Raw genomic sequence first — 21,968 nt, 5'->3', positions numbered from 1 at the left:
CAGTCATAATGAGTATTATTCATACGTGTGATATTTTAAAGTTATATCGATCAATGTATTAAAACAATTTGCACCGATATCATATCTGTCGGCCTAAGTCGTACATGATCCATCTCGCCGACCGTAACTGCAGTCCGACCATCCCAGCGTCGGCTCAACGTCCTGTGGTGTCTGGGACGTCACAAACAAAACGAACTCAAAAACGGAAATAAAAACATCAGCTGACACGTGAAAACACACATTTCAATGCCAGCATAATAACATAAACAAGACACAATAGCGGCAGTTTTCTGGTGGTGATTGACACTTTTTATTCCCGTGTGCCACTTCTTCAGCCCTGATTGATCGTCGCGGATGGTCTGTTGGTTGGAAGTGGAGAGAGACAGACACTCAAGTGAGGACTGTGTGCCACGTCTTTGAAAAAATTAAGGGGGGGGCTTGTGAAATACGCATGTGCGTGAATCAGGTAAACAAGAAAGAAGCCAGTGGGGGCAGGGCGGGCCGCGCAGCTTCTGTGACAGCATTGTTGCTATTATTATTATTATTATTATTATTATTATTATTATTATTATTATTATTAACACAGTGACGGTTTCGGAGGCAGACAGACTGCCTGGCTCTTGCTGCTGGTGGCGTCACCGGCCCTGGCTCAGATGTAAGCAGGCACGTTGCATTATTATGTCCCTTTCACAGCGGATTCCTCGATCGCCTGCACATATTGGTTTTACACACGCACCATTGCCTCTCCCTCATTGTACTTATGCATACTGCATTCAAATCGTTGAAATACAGTGGATATACAACACTTCTTTGTTGTACAGGGCGCGTCCTTTCGCTTTAAAAGGAAAATTAACGAATTAATTATATCCGAGCCAGGCGCGTGATTTGATCAGTCATAATGCAATAACTGAAGAACCACAGAGTGATGTGTATGGTCCGTTTCATTAGTAAGAGCTCAAATGCAAAACGCCTGAACTCATATATTCCTTACGTGTGTTTTACTTAATAATTTGTATAATCCCTTTAGACGTCGTGTTGCATAGTTGTGAGGTACCAGCGATTAATAATATTGGCTACTCAATTCAACGTTGTGTTGGTTAAACCATGTTAAAAGTCAAATTAAGTTAATGATATAGTTCCGTGGGACAGAAATCTTATCTAATATCTAATAATGTCAATAAATATATACAGCGGGGCTTTTGAGACAAAAATAAACTAATGTAATCATGAGGCCTTTTCTTGTGCAGACATAATAGAAAGACTGTAACCAGAAAATAGTAGCAATCAAGTCACAAGGGAAGTATGACACCTATCAATATCTGGAATAAAACATGTAACACAAACTCCATAGTGAATCTCCAACCCTTTTGTCTGTCCTGCAAGGTCCTCAATGCTATGGGACTGGTGCCTTTTCTTGTACTGGGGTCAGTTCTCCTCTGGAAAGGTAGGTTCTCATCTAAGAAAAAAGATGACACACATGCACATCTGAATACCTTAGAAGGTGCTGGGTATTGAAAAATATAATTTCACATAAAAAGAAAAGAATACCCACACGCTTAGTTATAGCTAAAAAAAATCATAAAAAGAAAATACCTGTTTACATGTCCTTAAGCAGACACTCTTATCCAGGGCAACTTACATTTATACAGCTGGGAATTTTACTGGAGCAATCTAAGTGAAGTACCTGCTCAGGGGTTCAACAGCACCGCCCCACCTAGGATTTGAACCCACAACCTTCCTAACCACTCCACAGTGCTCCCTGATACACAAGCATTCCAATATAAGTTGCTCATATCCAGCATCTCTCTCTCTCTCATATATTGTTATTTACATGTATAAATGTGCTGTGTTGTTGGTGTTTGGAGACATGGTTGTGGTTCTCTGGCTGTGTGGCAGGCTGTGATGTATTCTGCCGCGATCACAGCACAGTCTCTGTGCTGAGCTGGGGAGTCGGGGACTCTGCTGGCGAATCCGGGGAAGAAGGCGTCTTTGACCTGTGTGTATCTGGAGCAGGTCAGGGCGAAGTGCACCTCTGTCTCTACCTCTCCAGACCCACACTGTCTGTACAGGCATCTGTCTCTGGGGGTCCAGATCTGCCTGTGCCATCCAGTCTCCACCTCCAGGCTGTGGTCACTCAGTCTGTACCTGGTCAGAGTCCGTCTCTGCTGGGGGTCTGTGACCAGTGTCAGGTATTCTGCCGGGCTGTATCCTCTGCCTAGGGCCCTGTAGCACTCCAACTTGTTCTGCTGTTTGGTTTGTTCAGCCCAGTGCTCGATGTAGCTGCAGTGCAGCACCGCAGTGATGTGCTGGAGCTGGGGGGGCTGTCTCCTGCCTCGGCTGCTCAGCAGCTCTGTGCTGTCGGTGTGGCTCTGGGCACAGAGCCTCAGGGCCAGCTGGCCGAGGGTGTCTGTGGGGGGTTCGTTCCTGCTGCCTCATGGCGCTGTGCTGGAGGGTCGTTAAGCTGCTGTGTTTCAAGTGTAGCCAGTATTTCAGGGCTCTCTTCTGCACTGCACAGCCCAGAGGCAGGCGCCCCAGTTCGGCTCGGCAGCCATTGTTGGGGCTGCTCCTGTGCAGCTTCAATATGTAGGGCTTCTGTGGGGCTCTTCTCCCATTTATCGAAGTCGGTGCTGATAATCGGGCCCCAGACCTCACTGCCGTACAACAGGATGGGCAGGATCATGCTGTCAAAGAGCTTCGTCCACAGCTGCACCGAGGGGTTAAGGGAGCTGATCCTCTTCCTTATGGTGTAGTACGCACTGCATGCTTTGTCAGCGAGGGTGAAGTTGCCTGAGGAGTTTATTAGTAGGCCCAGGTAGGTGTAGCTGGCTGTGAGCTCTATTGCGGTGCTGTTGAGAGTGAAATCGTTTTTTCTGCTTTGGATCCTGGCTTTCTTCTGGAAGATCTTGATTATAGTTTTGTCCATGTTGACCTCCAGGGCCCAGGCTCTGCAGTAGCACTGCAATGTGTCCAGCTGCTGCTGGAGCCCTTGCTCTGTGGGTGACAGCAGCACCAGGTCGTCTGCATACAGAAGGCACTTGATCTGGGTGTCGTCCTGCGTCAGGCCGGGGGCGGGGCCTTGCTGCAGCTCTGTGGCCAGCTGGTTGATGTATATGTTGAACAGGGTGGGGCTCAGACTGCAGCCCTGCCTCACCCCTTAGCCCTGGGGAAAGCCCTTTCTGCGTGCGGTGGCTGTGTTGGCTGATCAGGGAGTGAAGGGTGTAGATGTGGTCGGCAGTGCGGTGGTTGGGTAAGAAGCCGATCTGGCTGCTGTCGAGGACTCTGTACTCCTGTATGAAGCCCATTAGGCAGCTGTTCAGGACACTACAGAACAGCTTCCCCAGGCTGCTGCTCAGACAGATCCCTCTGTAGCTGTCCGGGTTCAGTCTGTCTCCCTTCTTATATATTGGGGTTATGAGTCCTGTACTCCATGTGTCAGGGAAGCAGCCCGAGGTCAGGATTAGATTGAACAGCTGTACCAGGGTGCTTTGCAGGGTGGTGTTGCTGTATTTCAGCATTTCGTTTGGGATGCTGTCCTGACCGTAGGCTTTCTTGGGCTTTCCTCCGGCAATGTGATGGCCGAGTCTAGGGGTGACTGTGCATCTTTAATCACTCTCTCCTGTGTTTTAAGATCATGAAGGATTTCAGTTTGCTCTGGGTTTAGGTCTTTGTCTGGGATTGGCTGGTATGATGATTCAAAGTAGTTTTTCCAGATATTTCCATTTTGCATACCCAGCTGTTTGTCATGTTTGTTGGGGTTCAGATTGTGCCAATGATCCCAGAAAGTGTTTTTGTCAATGGACTCCTCAATTTGATCGAGTTTATTTTTCTCGTACTTTCGTTTTTGTCTGAATCAGCATATGTTTGTACTGTTTCAGGGTTTGGCAGTACGTCTGCCGCAGTGCTGTGTTGTCGGTGTCGCGGTACTTTTGGTTTGAAAGTGCTCTGAGTTTCTTGCGCATTTTGTTGCAGTCATTGTCAAACCATTTTTCTGTCATGTTTTGTTTTCTGCTTTTGTGAGAATGTTTCTTGGGCCTCAGATTTGATGATTCTGCCAGAGTTTTGAAGATGTGGTTAAGGTCTTTCACGGCCTGGTTGACTCCTGTCCTGTCCTAGGGGTAGGTGTTTTGCAGGAACTGGGTCAGGAGACGGTTTGGTTCTTCACTGCACAGGGCGCTCTCATACTGCTCTCTGCTGTCTGCTGTCCATCTGTAGCAGGGCTGGAGTTTGAGCAGGTGTGCCAAGGGGACGGGCTGTGTGTCCGTTTGGGTGCCTGTTCGCAGGTAGAGGACTGTTTGGTTGTGGTCTGAAAGTGCTGACTGCGGTCTGATTACATAGGCGTTGATGCTTTGAGGGTTAAGGTCAGTGATGGTGTAGTCCACCACACTCCACCCCAGAGCAGAGCTGTAGGTGTAGTTTCCCAGAGAGTCCCCCCTGGTTCTCCCGTTGACTGTACACACCCAGGCTCTTACACAGTCTCAGCAGCTCTTTCCCACTCCTGTTGACTGTGCTGTCGAAGCTGTTCCTCTGGGTGGTCGTGGTGCTGTGGCACGGGTTTGCATGTCTGAACAGGTGGCTGTTTCCATCGGGGCTGATGAAGTCTCTTTCTTTCCCTATTCTGGCGTTGAAGTCTCCACAGAGCAGGATGTTCCCCATTGTTTGGTAAAAGGCCATTTCGGCCTCTATGTTTTGGAGGTACTCGTACTTGTAGTAGGGCAAGTCCGCTGGGGGGATGTATGTCATACACAGGTAGATGTCTGATGTGCTTTGGAAGATTTTCCTGTGGAGTTTCAGCCACAGGTGTGTGGCTCCCCTCTTCACCGGGGAGATGAGGTCAGAGTACTCTCCTCTGTACCACACCGCTATCCCTCCAGAGCTCCGGCCACACTTAATGTTGCTGTGCTTGATGGGGTGCAGGAGGAGCTCTCTGTATCCACTTGGGCAGTTCGTGGTTAGGTCCGGTTTCAACCATGTCTCAAGTAGTATTGTGATATCTGTGTTTTTTAAACTATTTACAAAGTCATTGTCTCTGCTTTTCAGCCCAAGGGCTGTGCTGTACAGTCCCTGGATGTTCCAAGTGCTGATGATGAAGCGTTTCATCTTCATTTGCATCCATTTTAATGGCTGTAAGTTGCAATTTGTAAGTTGTTGTTATTGTTAGGTGGTGTGGGTTGTGTCTTCATCATGAACCTGGAGCAGATGGCACTCAGTAGGTAGCGGATGTTGCTGAGCTCAGAGTTGCTGCCGTGTGTCGCTCCTGTGACAGCCCTGGTGTAGCTCATCGGCGGGGGAGCTGCTGTGTCCCCTGTATTGGGTGGTTGCTGTCTGGTCGGCGGGGCAGGTGGTGCTCGGTGGGTTCGCTGGTTCACTCTGCTGGGGGCTCTGGGAGTGCGCTGTGTCGGTGCCGTCCGGGGCCTCTGTGTGTGTTGTTGGTGTGTGGTGGGGGGCCTGGGTGTGGTGTGGCTGTGGTGCTGTGACCCAGCAGCTCTCCTTTCCCCGTGGTGTCTCTCACTGGGCAGGCGGTCCAGCGCCACATCTTTGATGGTCTTGGCGAAGACTCTCACGCCCTGGTGGTTCAGGTGGACATCATCGTGCAGGAGCTGGGTGCCGATGCTGGGGTGCTGGGCCAGGCGCACACGGGGGACACTGCTGCAGCTGCTGCTGATCCTCTCTCTCTCTCTCTCTCTCTCTCTCTCTCTCTCAGCTGTGTGTCCATCGACAGGTTTTCTAGCTGTGTTAGTCTCTTTTCTGTCTGTCAGTATAGTTGCTTTGCTGCATCTCTTTCTGTGTCTTGCATGCCCCCACCCCGGACATCGATAATAATGGACTTTTCTAGATGTGTTGCCATCTGTCATGCTCTCGTCAGAGTCTCTCTTGTTGTTTTTCACTCTGTCACTCTCTCTTTAGCATCTCTGTGTCTCCCTCTAACTCTATCAGTTTTACGTTGTTCAGTCTTCTTTCACTCTCTCTCCTCTGTGCCTCTGTCTTAGTCTCTCCCTCTGTTGCGTCTCACAGTTGGCTCAGTGCCTACCCCAGTGACTGTGAGGGTGGGGGACTCTGTCACTCTGCCCTGCAATGGGACTGCCTACAGCGGGACCCCCGAGGACAAACTGATCTTCCTCTGGCAGACTCCAGTGACAAGCGTGGTCCTGTTTAGCAGAGGACAGATACTGCCCAGCCCTGGGTTTAGGGTCAGATCCGAGGTCTCCAGAGAGAGGATCGTACAGGGGGACTTCTCTCTGACGCTGCACCATGTCTCCTTCTCTGACCAGGACCTGTATGAGTGCTTCAAGGAGGAAGAGGAGGGGCCAAGGACATTCCTTGGCAATGTGCACCTCACTGTGGTAGGTGAGTGAGCTGCCAGTCAGCGCTGGGGCATTGGTAGTTCTGTCCCCTGCTATGGTGCCTCATGCGAGCAATGTGATTGGCTGAGCACTAGCAAAAAATAAATACAAAATAAAATAGAATATTTGATTTCAGTGCGTTAAAATACCGCAAATATTTCAAGTGTTACAGTAGTGTACTCGGTTTCCGGGTAACACAGGCCTTTATGTATTATTCTGAGTAAATCGGTCTTTTAAATGTCCTTAATTTAATTCAATAGGCCATTTAGCTAATTATGCATTTTGCTTGGATGTGTCAGATCAGGGGCTGTGTGTTGCACCGTCTTTGCTTGACATGGTCAGCAGTATTCCATGGACCAGGGGCTGAGAAACACTGCTATAGATCACAAAGGCTGGGACTGGCATTAATCTAGATTTAGGCAGTAGCGTATACGGAACATGCATAGATTCACGAAAATGGGCAACACTCTTTCATTTAGGATAAAATAATCCCAAAACTCCCTCTCCTCCTCCCTCTCTCAGGGCAGTCCCTGAACGTCACCCTGCGGCCTGGCACCACCCTCACGCTGCCCCTGTTCACGGCCGGAGATGCGGTGGGTTTATTCTCCCCGGCGGCGAGTGACCAGGGCTCCTCCATCATGGCCTTCTCGGTGAAGCGAGACCAGGTCTGCCTGACCCTGCGGTACCAAATGCGGGTCATGGTGGAGGGCCAGGTGGCAAGTCTGTACCGGGTCACTCCTGCCGACCAGGGCTCCTACACGGTGAGGGACCCGGGGAGTAGAGAAGTCCTCAACACTGTGATGCTCACTGTGGAGGGTAAGGCGCCACAGGCTCTCCCTCAGCCCAGGCTGGGGGAGGGGCAGGAAACAGACAGCACAGCCAATCATTATTTTTATAACTGATAACTTGAAATCTGTTACTAACTCGGCCTCTAATGTACATATATATGTACAGCTATACTGCAAACACTTTAGTAGCTGACATATATCGTTTCATATGTAAACATTAATTGAACGTAGTATAATACGTTTCATTGATGCATAAGCTGTATATCCCATACTATGTCCCTTTGAATAATCCCTCCTTTCATGCCTAGAGGGGTAATGTAAGTGAGATAATCCTGGGGGGAGGAGAGTGAGGACGGGTTTGAACTATCACAACGGTTTTCTCTCCTTCTTGTCTTCACCCTGCTAGTGTTCGTGAGGCATGAACCGGCCGTGACTATGGATATAATAGTGATATGAGTAGATAAATGTGGGCATGGTATGAGTTAACATACTAGTGGCTCTACTGCGGATGTTACGAATTTCCATACTGTTTGTTCCTAAGCTTGTTAAATGTGCTGATGTTTGTTAATGCACTTCCAAAGAATAACTACTTGTAATGGGTATCAAATTAGTTGTCTGATTAAGTTAAAAAGTAATTAATAGAACAAACGGCAAGAAAACGAATTATAATATACAGCAGACTGAAAGGGGAAGTACGGTACCACAGGGTTTGGTGGCATGCGTTATGTGTGTGCGTGGGGAATTGCAGCAGCATCTTCAGGTCCCAGTGGTGGTATACTATATTGACTTATACATTCGGTAGTGTGGTTTGCATCTACTCTGGCAACATACTGTTACAACTGGACCCACAAATGTATTTCAGAGTCTGTAGAGAGGTCTTCAATTCTTAGTGTGGTCTGTGGAGAACGACAAATTCAGCTGCCCCCCCCCCACAGTACGAGCACAGAGTGTCAGTGCAGAACGGCTCTCTGACCCTGCTCTCACTCACAGCAGCTGAACAGGGAAACTACACAGTGAAGGACTGCAGTGCCGACCGCACCGTCAGCATCATCTCTGTCAATTTATCTGTGTCTTTGTTCCTCAGTTCTCAGATACAGCCTCACCCTGCGGTCTGGAGCCACCCTCTCCCTCCCCCTGTTCACTGCAGAGCCAGTGGAGGTGCTGTTTGCTGCTGCAGAAGAGGGAGCCTCTGTCTCAGTGTGTGCTGTGGAGAGGGGCATAGTGAGCCGCCCTGGCCCCGGGTACGAGCACAGAGTGTCAGTGCAGGCCGAGGAGCTGGAACTGCGGGAGATTAAAAAAGCCGACCAGGAAAACTACGCCGTGCTGCTATCTGAGGGAAGGGAGACCATCAGCTCTGTGAATGTCACTGTGGAGGGTGAGGCCGGGCAGAATTACTTTACAAAAAAAAACGTTATTTTCTCTTTCTCTTTCTCTCTGTATACTTTTCTCTCCTGTGACCCCCAAAGTATTAATTGTGTGTATTCCAGTAGAAGGAGGAGGCAATGAGGTAGTACAGGTTTGTTGTCTTTTGATGTTTGTTGCTGGATGGTGGTCTGGGACTGGGTGGATTAAACTGGACTCTCTCCCTCAGTACCCAGAGGAGGCTTGTCCCCTGTGGCTGGGACTGTGGTGAGAGTGCTACCCGTAGTCCTTTTGGCTGTGGGCACTGTGTTCCTGTGGATTTGCAGGGCAAGGATATGGAGGTGGTGGAGAACCAGGAGGTGGTGGAGAACCAGGAGGCAGCAGGCGACAGAAATCCAAGGCAGACAACAGAGTCCATTACAGCAAATAACAGACTCCGGCGAATCCGAGGACGAACCGGCCCAAGTTGCAGAGGACCAGCGCGACCCTGTGACCCCGCCAAGAACGGAAGACCCCTCCTGAAATCTGAGGGACACTCCCTCTGCCCACCTCCCTCCCTCCCTGCCTGCCATGGCTGTTTTATGTGCCTCATAATTGTAGCAACTAACAGTACTGAAGCCTGGGCCCAATCTATGTTAAGTCCTGTCAGTTAGATACATTGATTGGTTTCATGGTGGCATCTAGCCTGTTGCTGCATGAGAAATAATTCAGAATATATTTTTAGAATTATTATACTATTTATATTGCATTAACATCCTCCAATTACTTTTTGAACTTACTTTATTTTTATTTTTTAATTTTTTTGTTCTACTTTCAGGGCACTGGCGGATCCAAGGTGTGGCAAGGGGTGGCAACTGCCACCCCAGCAAAAAAGACTTGCCACCCCAATCTCCCCATACTAAAATATATATTTTTTTACATTATAGTACATCTCATTCAATAATATTAATATGATTATTATTGGCATTATTTTAACATACATGATATAATAATTTATGGTGGTATTGGGTCGCACCGTCCTTCCGATTTTGCATCGAATAACTCACTGACAAAGATAATCACACCACCTTTCTAATGGAAGGGGCAATGTATTTGCTCGACTATTGGGTGGCAACACATCTTTCTGTATACGGGCTAGACTATCGTAAAAATCAGAGAATGGTCTGATATTTCTTTCATGCTGCTGCATTTTTTGTTGATCTTTATATTTAAGGTGAGTACATAAGTGTACCTTCAAAACACACTTTGGTATTGTAAAATCATCCTGAAGTGTACATTTATGTTGTAATTGAGTTATTGTCATTTGACTATATGTTTATTAAGTGTCACAAGTGTGCCCGTCATTGCTGTTGGGCTAATGCTACTCATATGCTAGTGCCAGTTAAGCTAACAGTACCGGCGCTCTTATTATACATCCATGGGAGATACAAGCTGTGGTTCATTTTCATTTTCTTGGTTCTAAATGGTAACTTGTTCAGTATTTTAAATGAATGACTAAATCCATTATTTTGAAAATAACCTTTTCTTTTGTAATCGTAATTTGTTTTTATTTCATACATTTTTCTATATTATTCATCAAGGAGTTTTCACACTGCTAGCTAAATTTTTATTTTATGATTATTTCAGAATAAAGCAACATATTAATTATTAGTCATGCTGTAAACATGTATGACATAGATTAACCTAAATATCTTGTTTCGCTTGTGAAATCAGCTAAATAAAACAACAAATTATTATTATTATTTATTATTATTTGTATTTCTTGGCAGACACCCTTATCCAGGGCGACTTACAACATAAGTGCAAAAATACAGAGAAGTACAAGGCATCAATCATTACAAGTTCAACTTAGCTAAAACATAACAATTCAAAATACATTTTACTGATTCCAATTTACAATTTACACAAGTACAGTAAGAGACTTCCGATTAAATTAATTAATCAGTGTTGGCCTAATAATTTGGGTTGTATGTACACCTTGAGAGGGAGACCGATGTTCTCTCCTATTCCGACCAATGACAGTGCTGTCTGCCCGAAGTAAGGTGGAGATTCTATGCCCCAGACCTGTCAGTTTTCAGTGCAAACAGAACCGAGATGGAGCTGCTACTCTGTTTCTTGTTTCTGCACTACACGTATATTTTCTGGCTTTGTACAGTTTGTAACGTTTTTGTTGAGTATGTATACATAACTCTACATATAACTGGCTAGGCCACTCCAGGACCTTAATGTGCTTCTTCTTGAGCCACTCCTTTGTTGCCTTGGCTGTGTGTTTTGGGTCATTGTCATGCTGGAATACCCATCCACGACCCATTTTCAATGCCCTGGCTGAGGGAAGGAGGTTCTCACCCAAGATTTGACGGTACATGGCCCCGTCCATCGTCCCTTTGATGCGGTGCAGTTGTCCTGTCCCCTTAGCAGAAAAACACCCCCAAAGCATAATGTTTCCACCTCCATGTTTTGGCGGTGGGGATGGTGTTCTTGGGGTCATTCCTCCTCCTCCATACACGGCGAGTTGAGTTGATGCCAAAGAGCTCGATTTTGGTCTCATCTGACCACAACACTTTCACCCAGTTCTCCTCTGAATCATTCAGATGTTCATTGGCAAACTTCAGACGGGCCTGTACATGTGCTTTCTTGAGCAGGGGGACCTTGCGGGCGCTGCAGGATTTCAGTCCTTCACGGCGTAGTGTGTTACCAATTGTTTTCTTGGTGACTATGGTCCCAGCTGCCTTGAGATCATTAACAAGATCCTCCCGTGTAGTTCTGGGCTGATTCCTCACCATTCTCATGATCATTGAAACTCCACGAGGTGAGATCTTGCATGGAGCCCCAGACCGAGGGAGACTGACAGTCATTTTGTATTTCTTCCATTTGCGAATAATCGCACCAACTGTTGTCACCTTCTCACCAAGCTGCTTGGCGATGGTCTTGTAGCCCATTCCAGCCTTGTGTAGGTCTACAATCTTGTCCCTGACATCCTTGGACAGCTCTTTGGTCTTGGCCATGGTGGAGAGTTTGGAATCTGATTGATTGATTGCTTCTGTGGACAGGTGTCTTTTATACAGGTAATGAGCTGAGATTAGGAGCACTCCCTTTAAGAGAGTGCTCCTAATCTCAGCTCGTTACCTGTATAAAAGACACCTGGGAGCCAGAAATCTTGCTGATTGATAGGGGATCAAATACTTATTTCCCTCATTAACATGCAAATCAATTTATAACTTTTTTGAAATGCGTTTTTCTGGATTTTTTTGTTGTTATTCTGTGTCTCACTGTTAAAATACACCTACCATTAAAATTATAGACTGATCATTTCTTTGTCAGTGGGCAAACGTACAAAATCATCAGGGGATCAAATACTTTTTTCCCTCTCTGTACGTATATATATATACACCAATATATATAGTGTGTGTGTAGCCTGTTTGATGTATATATACACCAATATACACTCACCTAAAGGATTATTAGGAACACCTGTTCAATTTCTCATTAATGCAATTATCTAACCAACCAATCACATGGCAGTTGCTTCAATGCATTTAGGGGTGTGGTCCTGGTCAAGACAATCTCCTGAACTCCAAACTGAATGTCTGAATGGGAGAGAAAGGTGATTTAAGCAATTTTGAGCGTGGCATGGTTGTTGGTGCCAGACGGGCCGGTCTGAGTATTTCACAATCTGCTCAGTTACTGGGATTTTCACGCACAACCATTTCTAGGGTTTACAAAGAATGGTGTGAAAAAGGAAAAACATCCAGTATGCGGCAGTCCTGTGGGCGAAAATGCCTTGTTGATGCTAGAGGTCAGAGGAGAATGGGCCGACTGATTCAAGCTGATAGAAGAGCAACTTTGACTGAAATAACCACTCGTTACAACCGAGGTATGCAGCAAAGCATTTGTGAAGCCACAACACGTACAACCTTGAGGCGGATGAGCTACAACAGCAGAAGACCCCACCGGGTACCACTCATCTCCACTACAAATAGGAAAAAGAGGCTACAATTTGCACAAGCTCACCAAAATTGGACAGTTGAAGACTGGAAAAATGTTGCCTGGTCTGATGAGTCTCGATTTCTGTTGAGACATTCAGATGGTAGAGTCAGAATTTGGCGTAAACAGAATGAGAACATGGATCCATCATGCCTTGTTACCACTGTGCAGGCTGGTGGTGGTGGTGTAATGGTGTGGGGGATGTTTTCTTGGCACACTTTAGGCCCCTTAGTGCCAATTGGGCATCGTTTAAATGCCACGGCCTACCTGAGAATTGTTTCTGACCATGTCCATCCCTTTATGACCACCATGTACCCATCCTCTGATGGCTACTTCCAGCAGGATAATGCACCATGTCACGCAGGTCGAATCATTTCAAATTGGTTTCTTGAACATGACAATGAGTTCACTGTACTAAACTGGCCCCCACAGTCACCAGATCTCAACCCAATAGAGCATCTTTGGGATGTGGTGGAACGGGAGCTTCGTGCCCTGGATGTGCATCCCACAAATCTCCATCAACTGCAAGATGCTATCCTATCAATATGGGCCAACATTTCTAAAGAATGCTTTCAGCACCTTGTTGAATCAATGCCACGTAGAATTAAGGCAGTTCTGAAGGCGAAAGGTGGTCAAACACAGTATTAGTATGGTGTTCCTAATAATCCTTTAGGTGAGTGTATAGTGTGTGTGTGTGTAGCCTTTTTGTTTGGTTTGTATAAATTCGCAAAGCAATACTGTTCAATTACAGTGTGTCTCTGTTTTATGATACCTGTACAGTTAGCTAGAAATCAAATAATAAAAACATAAAGTGTACGAGTAGTCAATATCACTGGTTTTCTACCCCTGCCCGATGATCTGCTTATTTGCTCCCTTTCTCCACAAAACAAACCGGGTCCAGAGACTCGGAAAGAGAGGCCAGCAGAGGTGCATTGGTTTTGTCTTGGAGGGGGTAGACATGAAGAGAATTAAATAAAATATAAAATTCTAATAAAACATTTTAACTTGGTAAAATATACCATGGTACAACACAAATCACATTGGTAACCACCAAAAATGAAGCTGTAATATTGCAGTTGTTATTTTAATATTAATATTTTCCGACAACAGGAGGAAAACAGAGGCCTGAATTATATCACTTTAGACATACAGTACCACATAGTAAGAGCACTCCGATATACCATGTGTAATACACAGTTAACATTGTCGAAAAGTCAGGTGGAGTATCAATAATATGTCTATTATGTCACCCTGTAGCAGTCAAGCTCAGAGTCCTATTGGTGATAAAATTAGTGCACTCAATACTGTGTCCACAATAGTAGTTTCTATTATCACATTGTTGTCCAGCCTAGGTCCTCATCACCAGTTCCTAATAACTGGACAGAAAAAAGTTAATGATTTATTAAGCCAGAGCAATTAAGTGGCTGAAGAGTAATCAGGTGTTTACTCTCACAACACACTCACTCTGTCAAAGCGTCCACTTGCTTCTCTGATTGGCATTTGGATTTCCCAATGCTTTCACACAAAATCGACCCTTAGGTGAAAGTGGTGAGCTACAAGTGCCTCTGTGTATGAGGAACTGTCAGACAGCGACTGTAAACAAGGATCAGCTGACTCTGCAGGGAAGGGTGTGTGTGCTTGTGTTGTACAGTCTGTGGTTTACTGCTGACAGAAAGGTGTCAGTAGAGGGCAAGCAAAAGTACATGAAGTTCAGTTAGGGGCTTCTCTTTTCAATGAAGTCCAGTTATTTCTGCTCTTAGGGAGGAACAGCACAGCAGGGTCTCCAGACGTGGTCCTGGAGAGACAGAGTACAGTACAATAAGGGTCTCTATCCCTACAGAGACTCTTTAACATGTAAATTGAGAAGAATGAAACACCACCAAAGAGTGACAGTGATTTTCAGTGCCAGTGTTGGTGACAAATCTCACTCTCTCAGTGCAGCACGGTCTCTCACACATGCAGCACACGTGACATGACTTGGGGCTGTCTGTTTTTTCCTGTGTGACAGTGTGAAGATGCTCTGTCTCCCCTGTGACATTCGTTTGACACCCTGCTGCTGCAGCCCACACCTCTGAGAGACATGCTATGAGGTGATGTGTCAGCTCTCTCTCTCTAGCTCCCTCTATATCATCACTCTTTCATCCTCTCCCTCCCTCCCTTCCTCATGCTGTAAGCAGTCAGACCACACTTTGCTCCTGTGCAGCTTATCTCTGTGACTCTGCAATCAGAGCTGCAGTGGTCATAGGTGGGATTCTCAAATGAATCACTCCACCATAGTCTCACATCATCTCCCCCTGCAACCTGAGCTGTGGGCAGGTGTCCATTTCAATAACAGTGAAGGAGGGGGAAGTGAAGCTGTTGTTGTCTTGTTTTAACCACAGTATTCACCCGCAGTGACGTCTGATGAGTTCAGCCCAGACTCTCTAATGCTTAGTTTGGGGTTAATTAGCTTTTTTTCTTCTTAAATCAGTTTAACACCCACAGACGGTTTTGCTCTTCTTCACCAGAATACTGATGTAAGGACAAAATTGAAAATCTTTCTGCTTGATGCAAGGTTACTCACTGGCACACACAGGACCAGCCTGGCCCTGTGAAATCATGTGCTGGTGCAATATGGGTAACTGGGCATTGCTGGCATTGATCTGAGAGGAGGGAGAAACCAAACATACAGACTTTCAATGGGCTGTTTATATCCTCACTTGTAGACTGAGTATAATCTGCCCCTTTGCCTGTGACTGCTAATAATTTCCACACTGACACTCTTCCTGTAAGAGACACAATTGAGATTGATACTTTATTCATTGCAAGACAGCATTACTGTTTATACTATTTGTATCGCATTAAAATCTAATTTGAACTTAATATTGAGTTGGTCCCCCCTTTGCTGCTATAACAGCCTCCACTCTTCTGTTAAGGCTTTCCACTAGATGTTGGAATATTGCTGGATTTGCTTCCATTCAGCCACAAGAGCATCAGTGAGGTCGGGCACTGATGTTGGGTGATCAGGCCTGGCTCACAGACTGCATTCCAATTCATCCCAAAGGTGTTCAGTGGTGTTGAGGTCAGGGTTCTGTGCAGGCCAGTCAAGTTCTCCCACATCGATCTGGACAAACCATTTCTGTATAGACCTGACTTTGTGCACGGGGGCATTGTCATGCTGAAACAGGAAAGGCCTTGATGTCACTAAGTTGGACAAAATCATCTAAAATGTAATTGTATGCTGTAGCTTTAAGATTTCCCTTCAGTAGAACTAAAGGGCCGAACCATGAAAATCAGCCCCATTCCATCATTCCTTCTCCATCAAACTTTACAGTTGGCACCATCCAGTTGGGCAGGTAGCATTCTCCTGGCATCCACCAAACCCAGATTTGTCCATCGGACTGCCAGATGGTGTTCCAAAGTCCAATGGCAGGTGAGCTTTACACCACTCCAGCCAACGCTGGACATTGCACATGGTGATCTTAGGCTTGTGTGCGGCTGCTTGGCCATGAAAATCCATTTCAAGAAGCTCTCGATGAACAGGTCTTGTGCTGATGTTGCTTCAAGAGGCAGTTTGGAACTAGGTAGTGATTGTTGCAACGGAGGACAGATTATTTTTACGTCCTATGCACTTCAGCACTCATTCTGTGAACTTGTGTGGCTCCACTTCATGTCTGAGCTGTTGTTGGTCCTAGACGTTTCCACTTCACAATAACAGCACTTACAGTTGATCAGGGCAGCTCTAGCAGGGCTGAAATTTGACAAACTGACTTGTTGGGAAGGTAGCATCCTATGATGGTGCCATGTTGTAAGTCTCTGAGCTCTTCAGTGCAGTCCATTCTACTGCCAGTGTTTGTCTATGGAGATTGCATGGCCGTGTACTTGATTTTATACACCTGTCAGCAATGGGTATAGCTGAAATAGACAAATCCACTAATTAGAAGGGGTGTCCATATACTTTCCGACATGTAGTGTATATCAAGTGTGGTGATGTTGTTTAGCTTGTGAAATCAGCTAAATCATGGATAACAAAATCTACTTATTTGGGTTGTGTGTAAATCTTGAAACCTGAAACGTCAGCTCTTCACACATAGCTGTGCAATGCTGGACTGTATGTAATCTATCTATGTATCTGTCTGTCTGCCAAAGTGCGTTTAATGTAAATCCCGCAGTCTACTCATTCCAAGTGGTTAATTGGGTAATAATGTGTGTGTGTGTGACGATCATAAACGTGAGTTATTTTATTTGAGGAGTGTGGTATCCTTGTGTTGACCTATAACCGGGCTACACAGACAAACCAAACGTGCTGTGCAGGATGTCAGCTGATCTGACTGCTGGAGGACACTTGTGGATGTTTCGATTGCACCAGCTGGAGGAAAAAAATATTACTTAATTTTAGTCAGCACTGCTGAGGTGTTGTGTACATTTAAACAGTGGCACTGTCACACGAAACACATTTCACGTGATTCACGTGTAAACGTGATTTCAATATGTTGAAGACAATACCACGTTTGTGTTTATTATTATAATTATTATTATGTGTAAGCAGCTGGATGAATAATCTACACGGCAGCCCCCGGTTTACTGATGAATCCCCCCACACCACATTGGAAAAGAGATCCTACAGATAGGTGGGCTGGACAAAGGGACACCGCTAACCCAAAGTGAAGAGATGACGTCAGACAACACAACGCCCACTGGTGCCTGACTGTTCGGGATGACAGCGGCCAGAGCGGCCCTCTATCGGTCACAGGGACACAGGTTGCCTCCTATTCCGACCAATGACAGCGCTGTCCGCCCGAGGTAAGGCGGAGCTTCGACCCCCGGACCTGTCAGTCTTCAGCGCGAACAGCGCCGAGATGGAGCCGCTAATCTGCGCCGGGTGTCTGCTCCTGCTCACCTGTGAGTACACGCTCTTTCCCCGGGGATGAATCGCACAACAGGAGGGTTATTGCGATTTGTTTGTTTGTTTTTAACTTATCAAGATGAGGGTTGTGGCCCGATAGTGTGAGCCTAGTTTGTGCATAAGTTAAAATTGCCAGGTAGGATCTATCAAGTTGCATCTGTAGAACAGCTCGATAATGCTGACAACAAGCAAGGCAATTTCAAATGTATTGGCTACACCTTCAATCTAATGGTGATTTTAGTGTCTTGTTTTTGCCTCTCAATAGTTTCAGTCCTTTAAAATCCGTAGAATATGGTTTCTTTTTCATTCTTTTTCAACGCTTTTCATAGGCTAGGATTAGCAATAGCACTGGATGTCCAGTCGAGGTTTGTGAAACGAACTGTTAAAATGTACTGCAGTCTGTTCTTTTCGACTGGTTCCACGAAACCGTCATATATTTGTTTTTATAATTCAGTGTTGATGTATTATTACACACCCACACAACAACGTGCAGTTATCTCCGAAGCGAAATAGAAGCATTACATTACACTTTCTTAAAATACGCTTTTGGGAGCATTTTTAAATCACATCTTGTGCTTTTTATTTATCATAAGGGCAGTCAAATTAAGATATGTTCAATGAACAGTTTGTTTAATGCACTACACTTATGTTCTCTGGCTTTGTACAGAATGTAATGTTTTTGTTATGTGTACACATGCATAATTGTACTTATTATTTGACTTGTGTTTCTACTAAAATGTACTTACACAATGTAGGCTAATTATTATATACATGTTATAATGTATTGTTATGAATTTCGTCTTTTTCCAGACAAAAATATAAATCGCTGACATCAGCGCATATATCCCTGAGGAATACAGAAAATTACTACTTACTAATAACTAACATAATAAAGAGGTTGTTGAAACAAAAACTAATGTTAACTATATCGCATAAACGAAATTGAGGCGCGTAGCGAAATTTGACAAGGTATAAACTGAGTTTTTGTTTTGTTACAACATGTATGTATCATGAATTAGTAATACGTGTGCATGTATGTGTATGTGTATATATATATATATATATATATATATATATATATATATATATATTACAACATTCTGACGGTTGCTTTATTAAAATAAGTACACAGATTCGTATTCGAAAACTGTGTTATAAAGGAAAAAAATCAAATTAAGAAATATTTATAAAGTGACGCGCGGCATATGTAGGAATTAGGGTTTCAGGCTGAAACATTGAAAAATATATATTTATTGAACAAACTGTTGATTTATGAATTATGGATTATTAAAATTGATTCTATTTGCGGGATTTTTTTTTGTATTATTATTTATATATATATATATATATATATATATATATATATATATATATATCATGGCTTACATGAATAGCCTACTTCATACCAGAACACAGTAGGAAAATATAACGTATTCCTATTGCAACTAGTATTAATATAAATGTTTAATATATGTTCCGCAGTCCAGATCAAACCCGATTGTTTTCTCTTTAATAATATGTCACACGAACACGAAGTAAGGCTGTGAGATGTCTATGAATATTCTGGACCAAGCGTTACGTGTTATTTGTTAGGTTTACTTTAGTTTTCTCTGCTCCTTTGCTATTATAATGTGCTCATGTTTGATACTCTCCCTCTTTCCCCTCTTCAAGGCAAGAAATAGATTGAACAAACTTGATTGATGCCTGCGTAAAACAACTCTCTCAAAAGAAAATTAATAGGCGTTTTTCTTTTTGCTGGAAACAGTTTATTATTTACATATATTACTATTTCATAACACCGGGAAATAACATGTATTACTACTGAGATGATTATATAAACGAATCACAAACACGAAGTTACTGATACCATGAGATTTCTATTGACCAAGCGTTACGTTTCAGTTTTTAGGTTTAGTTTGTGCACTCTTCTCCGCCTGCTCGTTTGCTATTGTAACATCGTATTATTATTATCTCTCCCTCTTTCCCCGCGTTGCTGCAGTGGGTTCCGCTGTCCCGGGGAGTGTCGCTGCGGCGGCCGTGGAGAGAGCAGTCAGACCCGGGGACTCCGTCACCCTGCCCTGCGATGTCAGACACCGCCTAGAAACACTTTGGTTTTTACAGAGGAGCGAGACTCTCTCTCTCGGAAAGTCCGCCAGTATGATATCTGGCCCCAGCGGTTTAACCATCACCGGGGGTTTGAATCCTCGCCTCTCCGCTGTGTGGGACCCATCCAGTCACTCCATCAGCCTGAGGATCGACAACATCACCGAGCCGGACCTGGCGCTGTACTACTGCGCCGACAAAGAGGGAGCTACTACCAGGATTGGCTCTGGAACCAGACTCGTCTATGAGGGTGAGGACATCATAAAGGCCTAATGCGAGTTTGAAAACATCCACACTTGTGTTGTACAATGTGAGAAGAAAATAAACACTTAATGAATAAATAAATTTGGCAAACAGTAATGCATTTTTTCACCAGAAGAGAAGAGGTAGTAAAATATTGTTGATATATATATATAATATTTGATAAAATAATACATTTCCAAGTAAAACGTAACGTCATTGAGCAAATACCTTTCCAGGCAGGCGCACTGATGTTTTGAACATCTACAAAAACTACTAATTCTGACGGTTTGGTTTTTGGTAGGATATTGGTGACTTTCATTCCTATTCCAGCACAGCGTCCATCTTAAAATGTAGAGGAATGCATTGCCCTCAGTCACGCGTGTAGAATGTAGCTACTAATAATACTCGTACATACATCTATACTATATAATAATTTAATAAGTATTTAAAGTTTATTATTATTATTATTATTATTATTATTATTATTATTACTAATATTTGTATTATTAGGAAACAGTAACGCCAGTTCCCCGACTCCCAGGACGAACATGACTCCGTCTCCTGCTGCTCCCTCTCCCGCCCCTCCGCGCTGCCTCCTGCCGCTCTGGGTGACCCCCGTCTCGGCTGTGCTCTCCGCGCTGCTCGCCTCCTCCTGCGTCTACGGCCTCGTTCGCAGAGCAGGCAAGCGAGGCTTTTTAAACACGTCTGAGAGCTGTTACACACACACGTACTATGTAAGCGCCGGTGTGTGAAAAATGCACCATTTATTGTTGATGTTCTGCACATTTATTATGATGTTGTTTTGTATAAAATCTCAAAGGCAATTCTCTTCAATGACAGTTTGTCGTGTCTTTAATACTAATAATTTCATATCCTATTCTTAAATTCAAGTCTGCCTGTTGGCCCTTATTGCAATATTATTTTATTAAACTGTTTACATATGGTACAATCTCTATTAAAATTAGATACAAAAATAAAAAAATAAAACATGTAGGGCTTATTACGTCGGTTTTCTACCCCTGCCTGATGATCCGTTTATTTGCTCCCTTTCTCAGCAATACAAACAGGGTCCAGAGACTCAGGAGACGCAGAAAAGAGAGGCCAGCAGAGCGGGAGAGGCGAAAGAGGAGTGCAGGTATTTTTGTTGCCAAACTGATTCAAACAAATCCCAAAACTAAGATCTCCTCCTCTTAAACAGCCCAACGGTTAATGGTGTTAACTCCAAGAGTTCAAGAGTGTGGAGAGATCTGGGGTCTGTAGAAGACTGTGACCGCAAATCCACCCCTGGAAGCCGGTGCTTCGTTGCCTGGGGTGTGGATATGGTGTCGTTTTTGTCTTGGAAGGCATATAGAAGTAATTACATCAAATATAAAAGCAAAATAAAATGTTAAACTAGTTAAAAAATCACATTGGTAACCACCAAAAGTGTAGCGGTAATAACATTGCAGTCATTATTTTATTATTATTACTATTTTTCCCAACAGGAGGAAGATGGAGGCCTGAATTACGCCACTTTAGACATCCGCAAAGATTCCAAACGCAAGAGACCGGAAGTGCTGAACAAACACACGTGTACTTACTCTGAAATTAATCACGGTACCACACCGTAAGGGCATTCAGGTGTTTGATCTTCGGACTGACTGCCAAAACGCCCACCTGTTTCTCTGAATGACGTTTGGATTTCCCAATGCTTTCAGGCGTAATCAATCCTTTATTGAAAGTGGTGAGCTACAAAAGCCTCTCTGTATGGCCAGGGCTGGAGATCCACGAGGTACTGTCAGATAGCCACTGAATTAGCTCTGCAGGGAAGGATGCCTGTTTTAAGGGTTGTGCAGTTTGTCATGCAGTCTGTGGTTTTCTCCTGTCAAAAACGTGCGCTGCAGTGAACATTTCACTGAAGACATGGGGATGGGGGGGACAAATGAAAGTACATGAAGCTCAGTTAGGGGCACCTCTTTTCACTAAACTATTTTACATAGTACAGTAGAGCAGAGGGCTCCAGCCCTGGTCCTGGAGAGGTCCTGATCCTGTCACTGTATAACATTTGTAAATCTAAAAGAAGAAACACCACCATGGAGATTCCCAGCTGGAGATGTATTTCTCAGTGCCAGTGCTGGTAACAAATCTCACTCTCTCAGTGCAGCACGGTCTCTCACACATGCAGTGCACGTGACATGACTCGGGGCTGTCTGTCAGCCAGAATACTTAGTAAGAGGCTTTTATTTCAGTGGTTTTGTGAAATCCCCCCCCCCCCACCAGGCC

General features: G+C 44.6%; 2 protein-coding genes across 8 annotated transcripts; both read left to right on the top strand.

The window, feature by feature from the left end:
- Positions 1-281: 281 nt before the first annotated feature.
- On the top strand, positions 282-10,230 carry LOC136771689 (uncharacterized). Of its 6 annotated transcripts, none has more exons than XM_066724154.1 (6): positions 282-394; positions 1,384-1,444; positions 6,270-6,345; positions 6,864-7,157; positions 8,214-8,504; positions 8,721-10,230. In XM_066724154.1, exons 2-6 carry the CDS (start codon positions 1,391-1,393, stop codon positions 9,011-9,013), a joined length of 1,008 nt encoding a protein of 335 aa, XP_066580251.1. In that variant the 5' UTR covers positions 282-394; positions 1,384-1,390; the 3' UTR covers positions 9,014-10,230. The 6 variants fall into 6 exon arrangements, with proteins under 6 accessions (XP_066580251.1, XP_066580250.1, XP_066580249.1 ...); XM_066724153.1 differs by having other exon boundaries at positions 6,013-6,345; positions 8,818-10,230; XM_066724152.1 differs by having other exon boundaries at positions 6,013-6,345.
- A 6,792-nt stretch (positions 10,231-17,022) lies between these two features.
- On the top strand, positions 17,023-21,964 carry LOC136771311 (uncharacterized). Of its 2 annotated transcripts, none has more exons than XM_066723521.1 (5): positions 17,023-17,356; positions 19,360-19,713; positions 20,217-20,440; positions 20,762-20,841; positions 21,191-21,964. In XM_066723521.1, the coding sequence occupies exons 1-5, from the start codon at positions 17,236-17,238 to the stop codon at positions 21,207-21,209; spliced, it is 798 nt and encodes a 265-aa protein (XP_066579618.1). In that variant the 5' UTR covers positions 17,023-17,235; the 3' UTR covers positions 21,210-21,964. The 2 variants fall into 2 exon arrangements, with proteins under 2 accessions (XP_066579618.1, XP_066579617.1); XM_066723520.1 differs by having other exon boundaries at positions 17,025-17,356; positions 20,217-20,387.
- The last annotated feature ends 4 nt before the right edge of the window (positions 21,965-21,968 follow it).

The sequence above is a fragment of the Amia ocellicauda genome, chromosome 15, assembly GCF_036373705.1.
Source record: "Amia ocellicauda isolate fAmiCal2 chromosome 15, fAmiCal2.hap1, whole genome shotgun sequence".
Classification (NCBI taxonomy): Eukaryota; Metazoa; Chordata; class Actinopteri; order Amiiformes; family Amiidae; genus Amia; species Amia ocellicauda.
Note: the sequence above shows the minus strand (reverse complement) of the source record. Positions and strands in the feature narration are given on the sequence as shown.

What these genes read in the sequence shown, in the direction of transcription:
- LOC136771689 (XM_066724152.1), top strand. Translation starts at nt 1,396, where the DNA reads ATGGGACTGGTGCCTTTTCTTGTACTGGGGTCAGTTCTCCTCTGGAAA. An exon ending in TGTGATGCTCACTGTGGAGG is followed by an intron (nt 7,158 to 8,213) that starts GTAAGGCGCCAC and finishes TTTGTTCCTCAG; the next exon opens with TTCTCAGATACAGCCTCACC. An exon ending in TGTGAATGTCACTGTGGAGG is followed by an intron (nt 8,505 to 8,720) that starts GTGAGGCCGGGC and finishes TCTCTCCCTCAG; the next exon opens with TACCCAGAGGAGGCTTGTCC.
- LOC136771311 (XM_066723520.1), top strand. Translation starts at nt 17,236, where the DNA reads ATGACAGCGCTGTCCGCCCGAGGTAAGGCGGAGCTTCGACCCCCGGAC. An exon ending in GTGTCTGCTCCTGCTCACCT is followed by an intron (nt 17,357 to 19,359) that starts GTGAGTACACGC and finishes GCGTTGCTGCAG; the next exon opens with TGGGTTCCGCTGTCCCGGGG. An exon ending in CGGCCTCGTTCGCAGAGCAG is followed by an intron (nt 20,388 to 20,761) that starts GCAAGCGAGGCT and finishes TCCCTTTCTCAG; the next exon opens with CAATACAAACAGGGTCCAGA.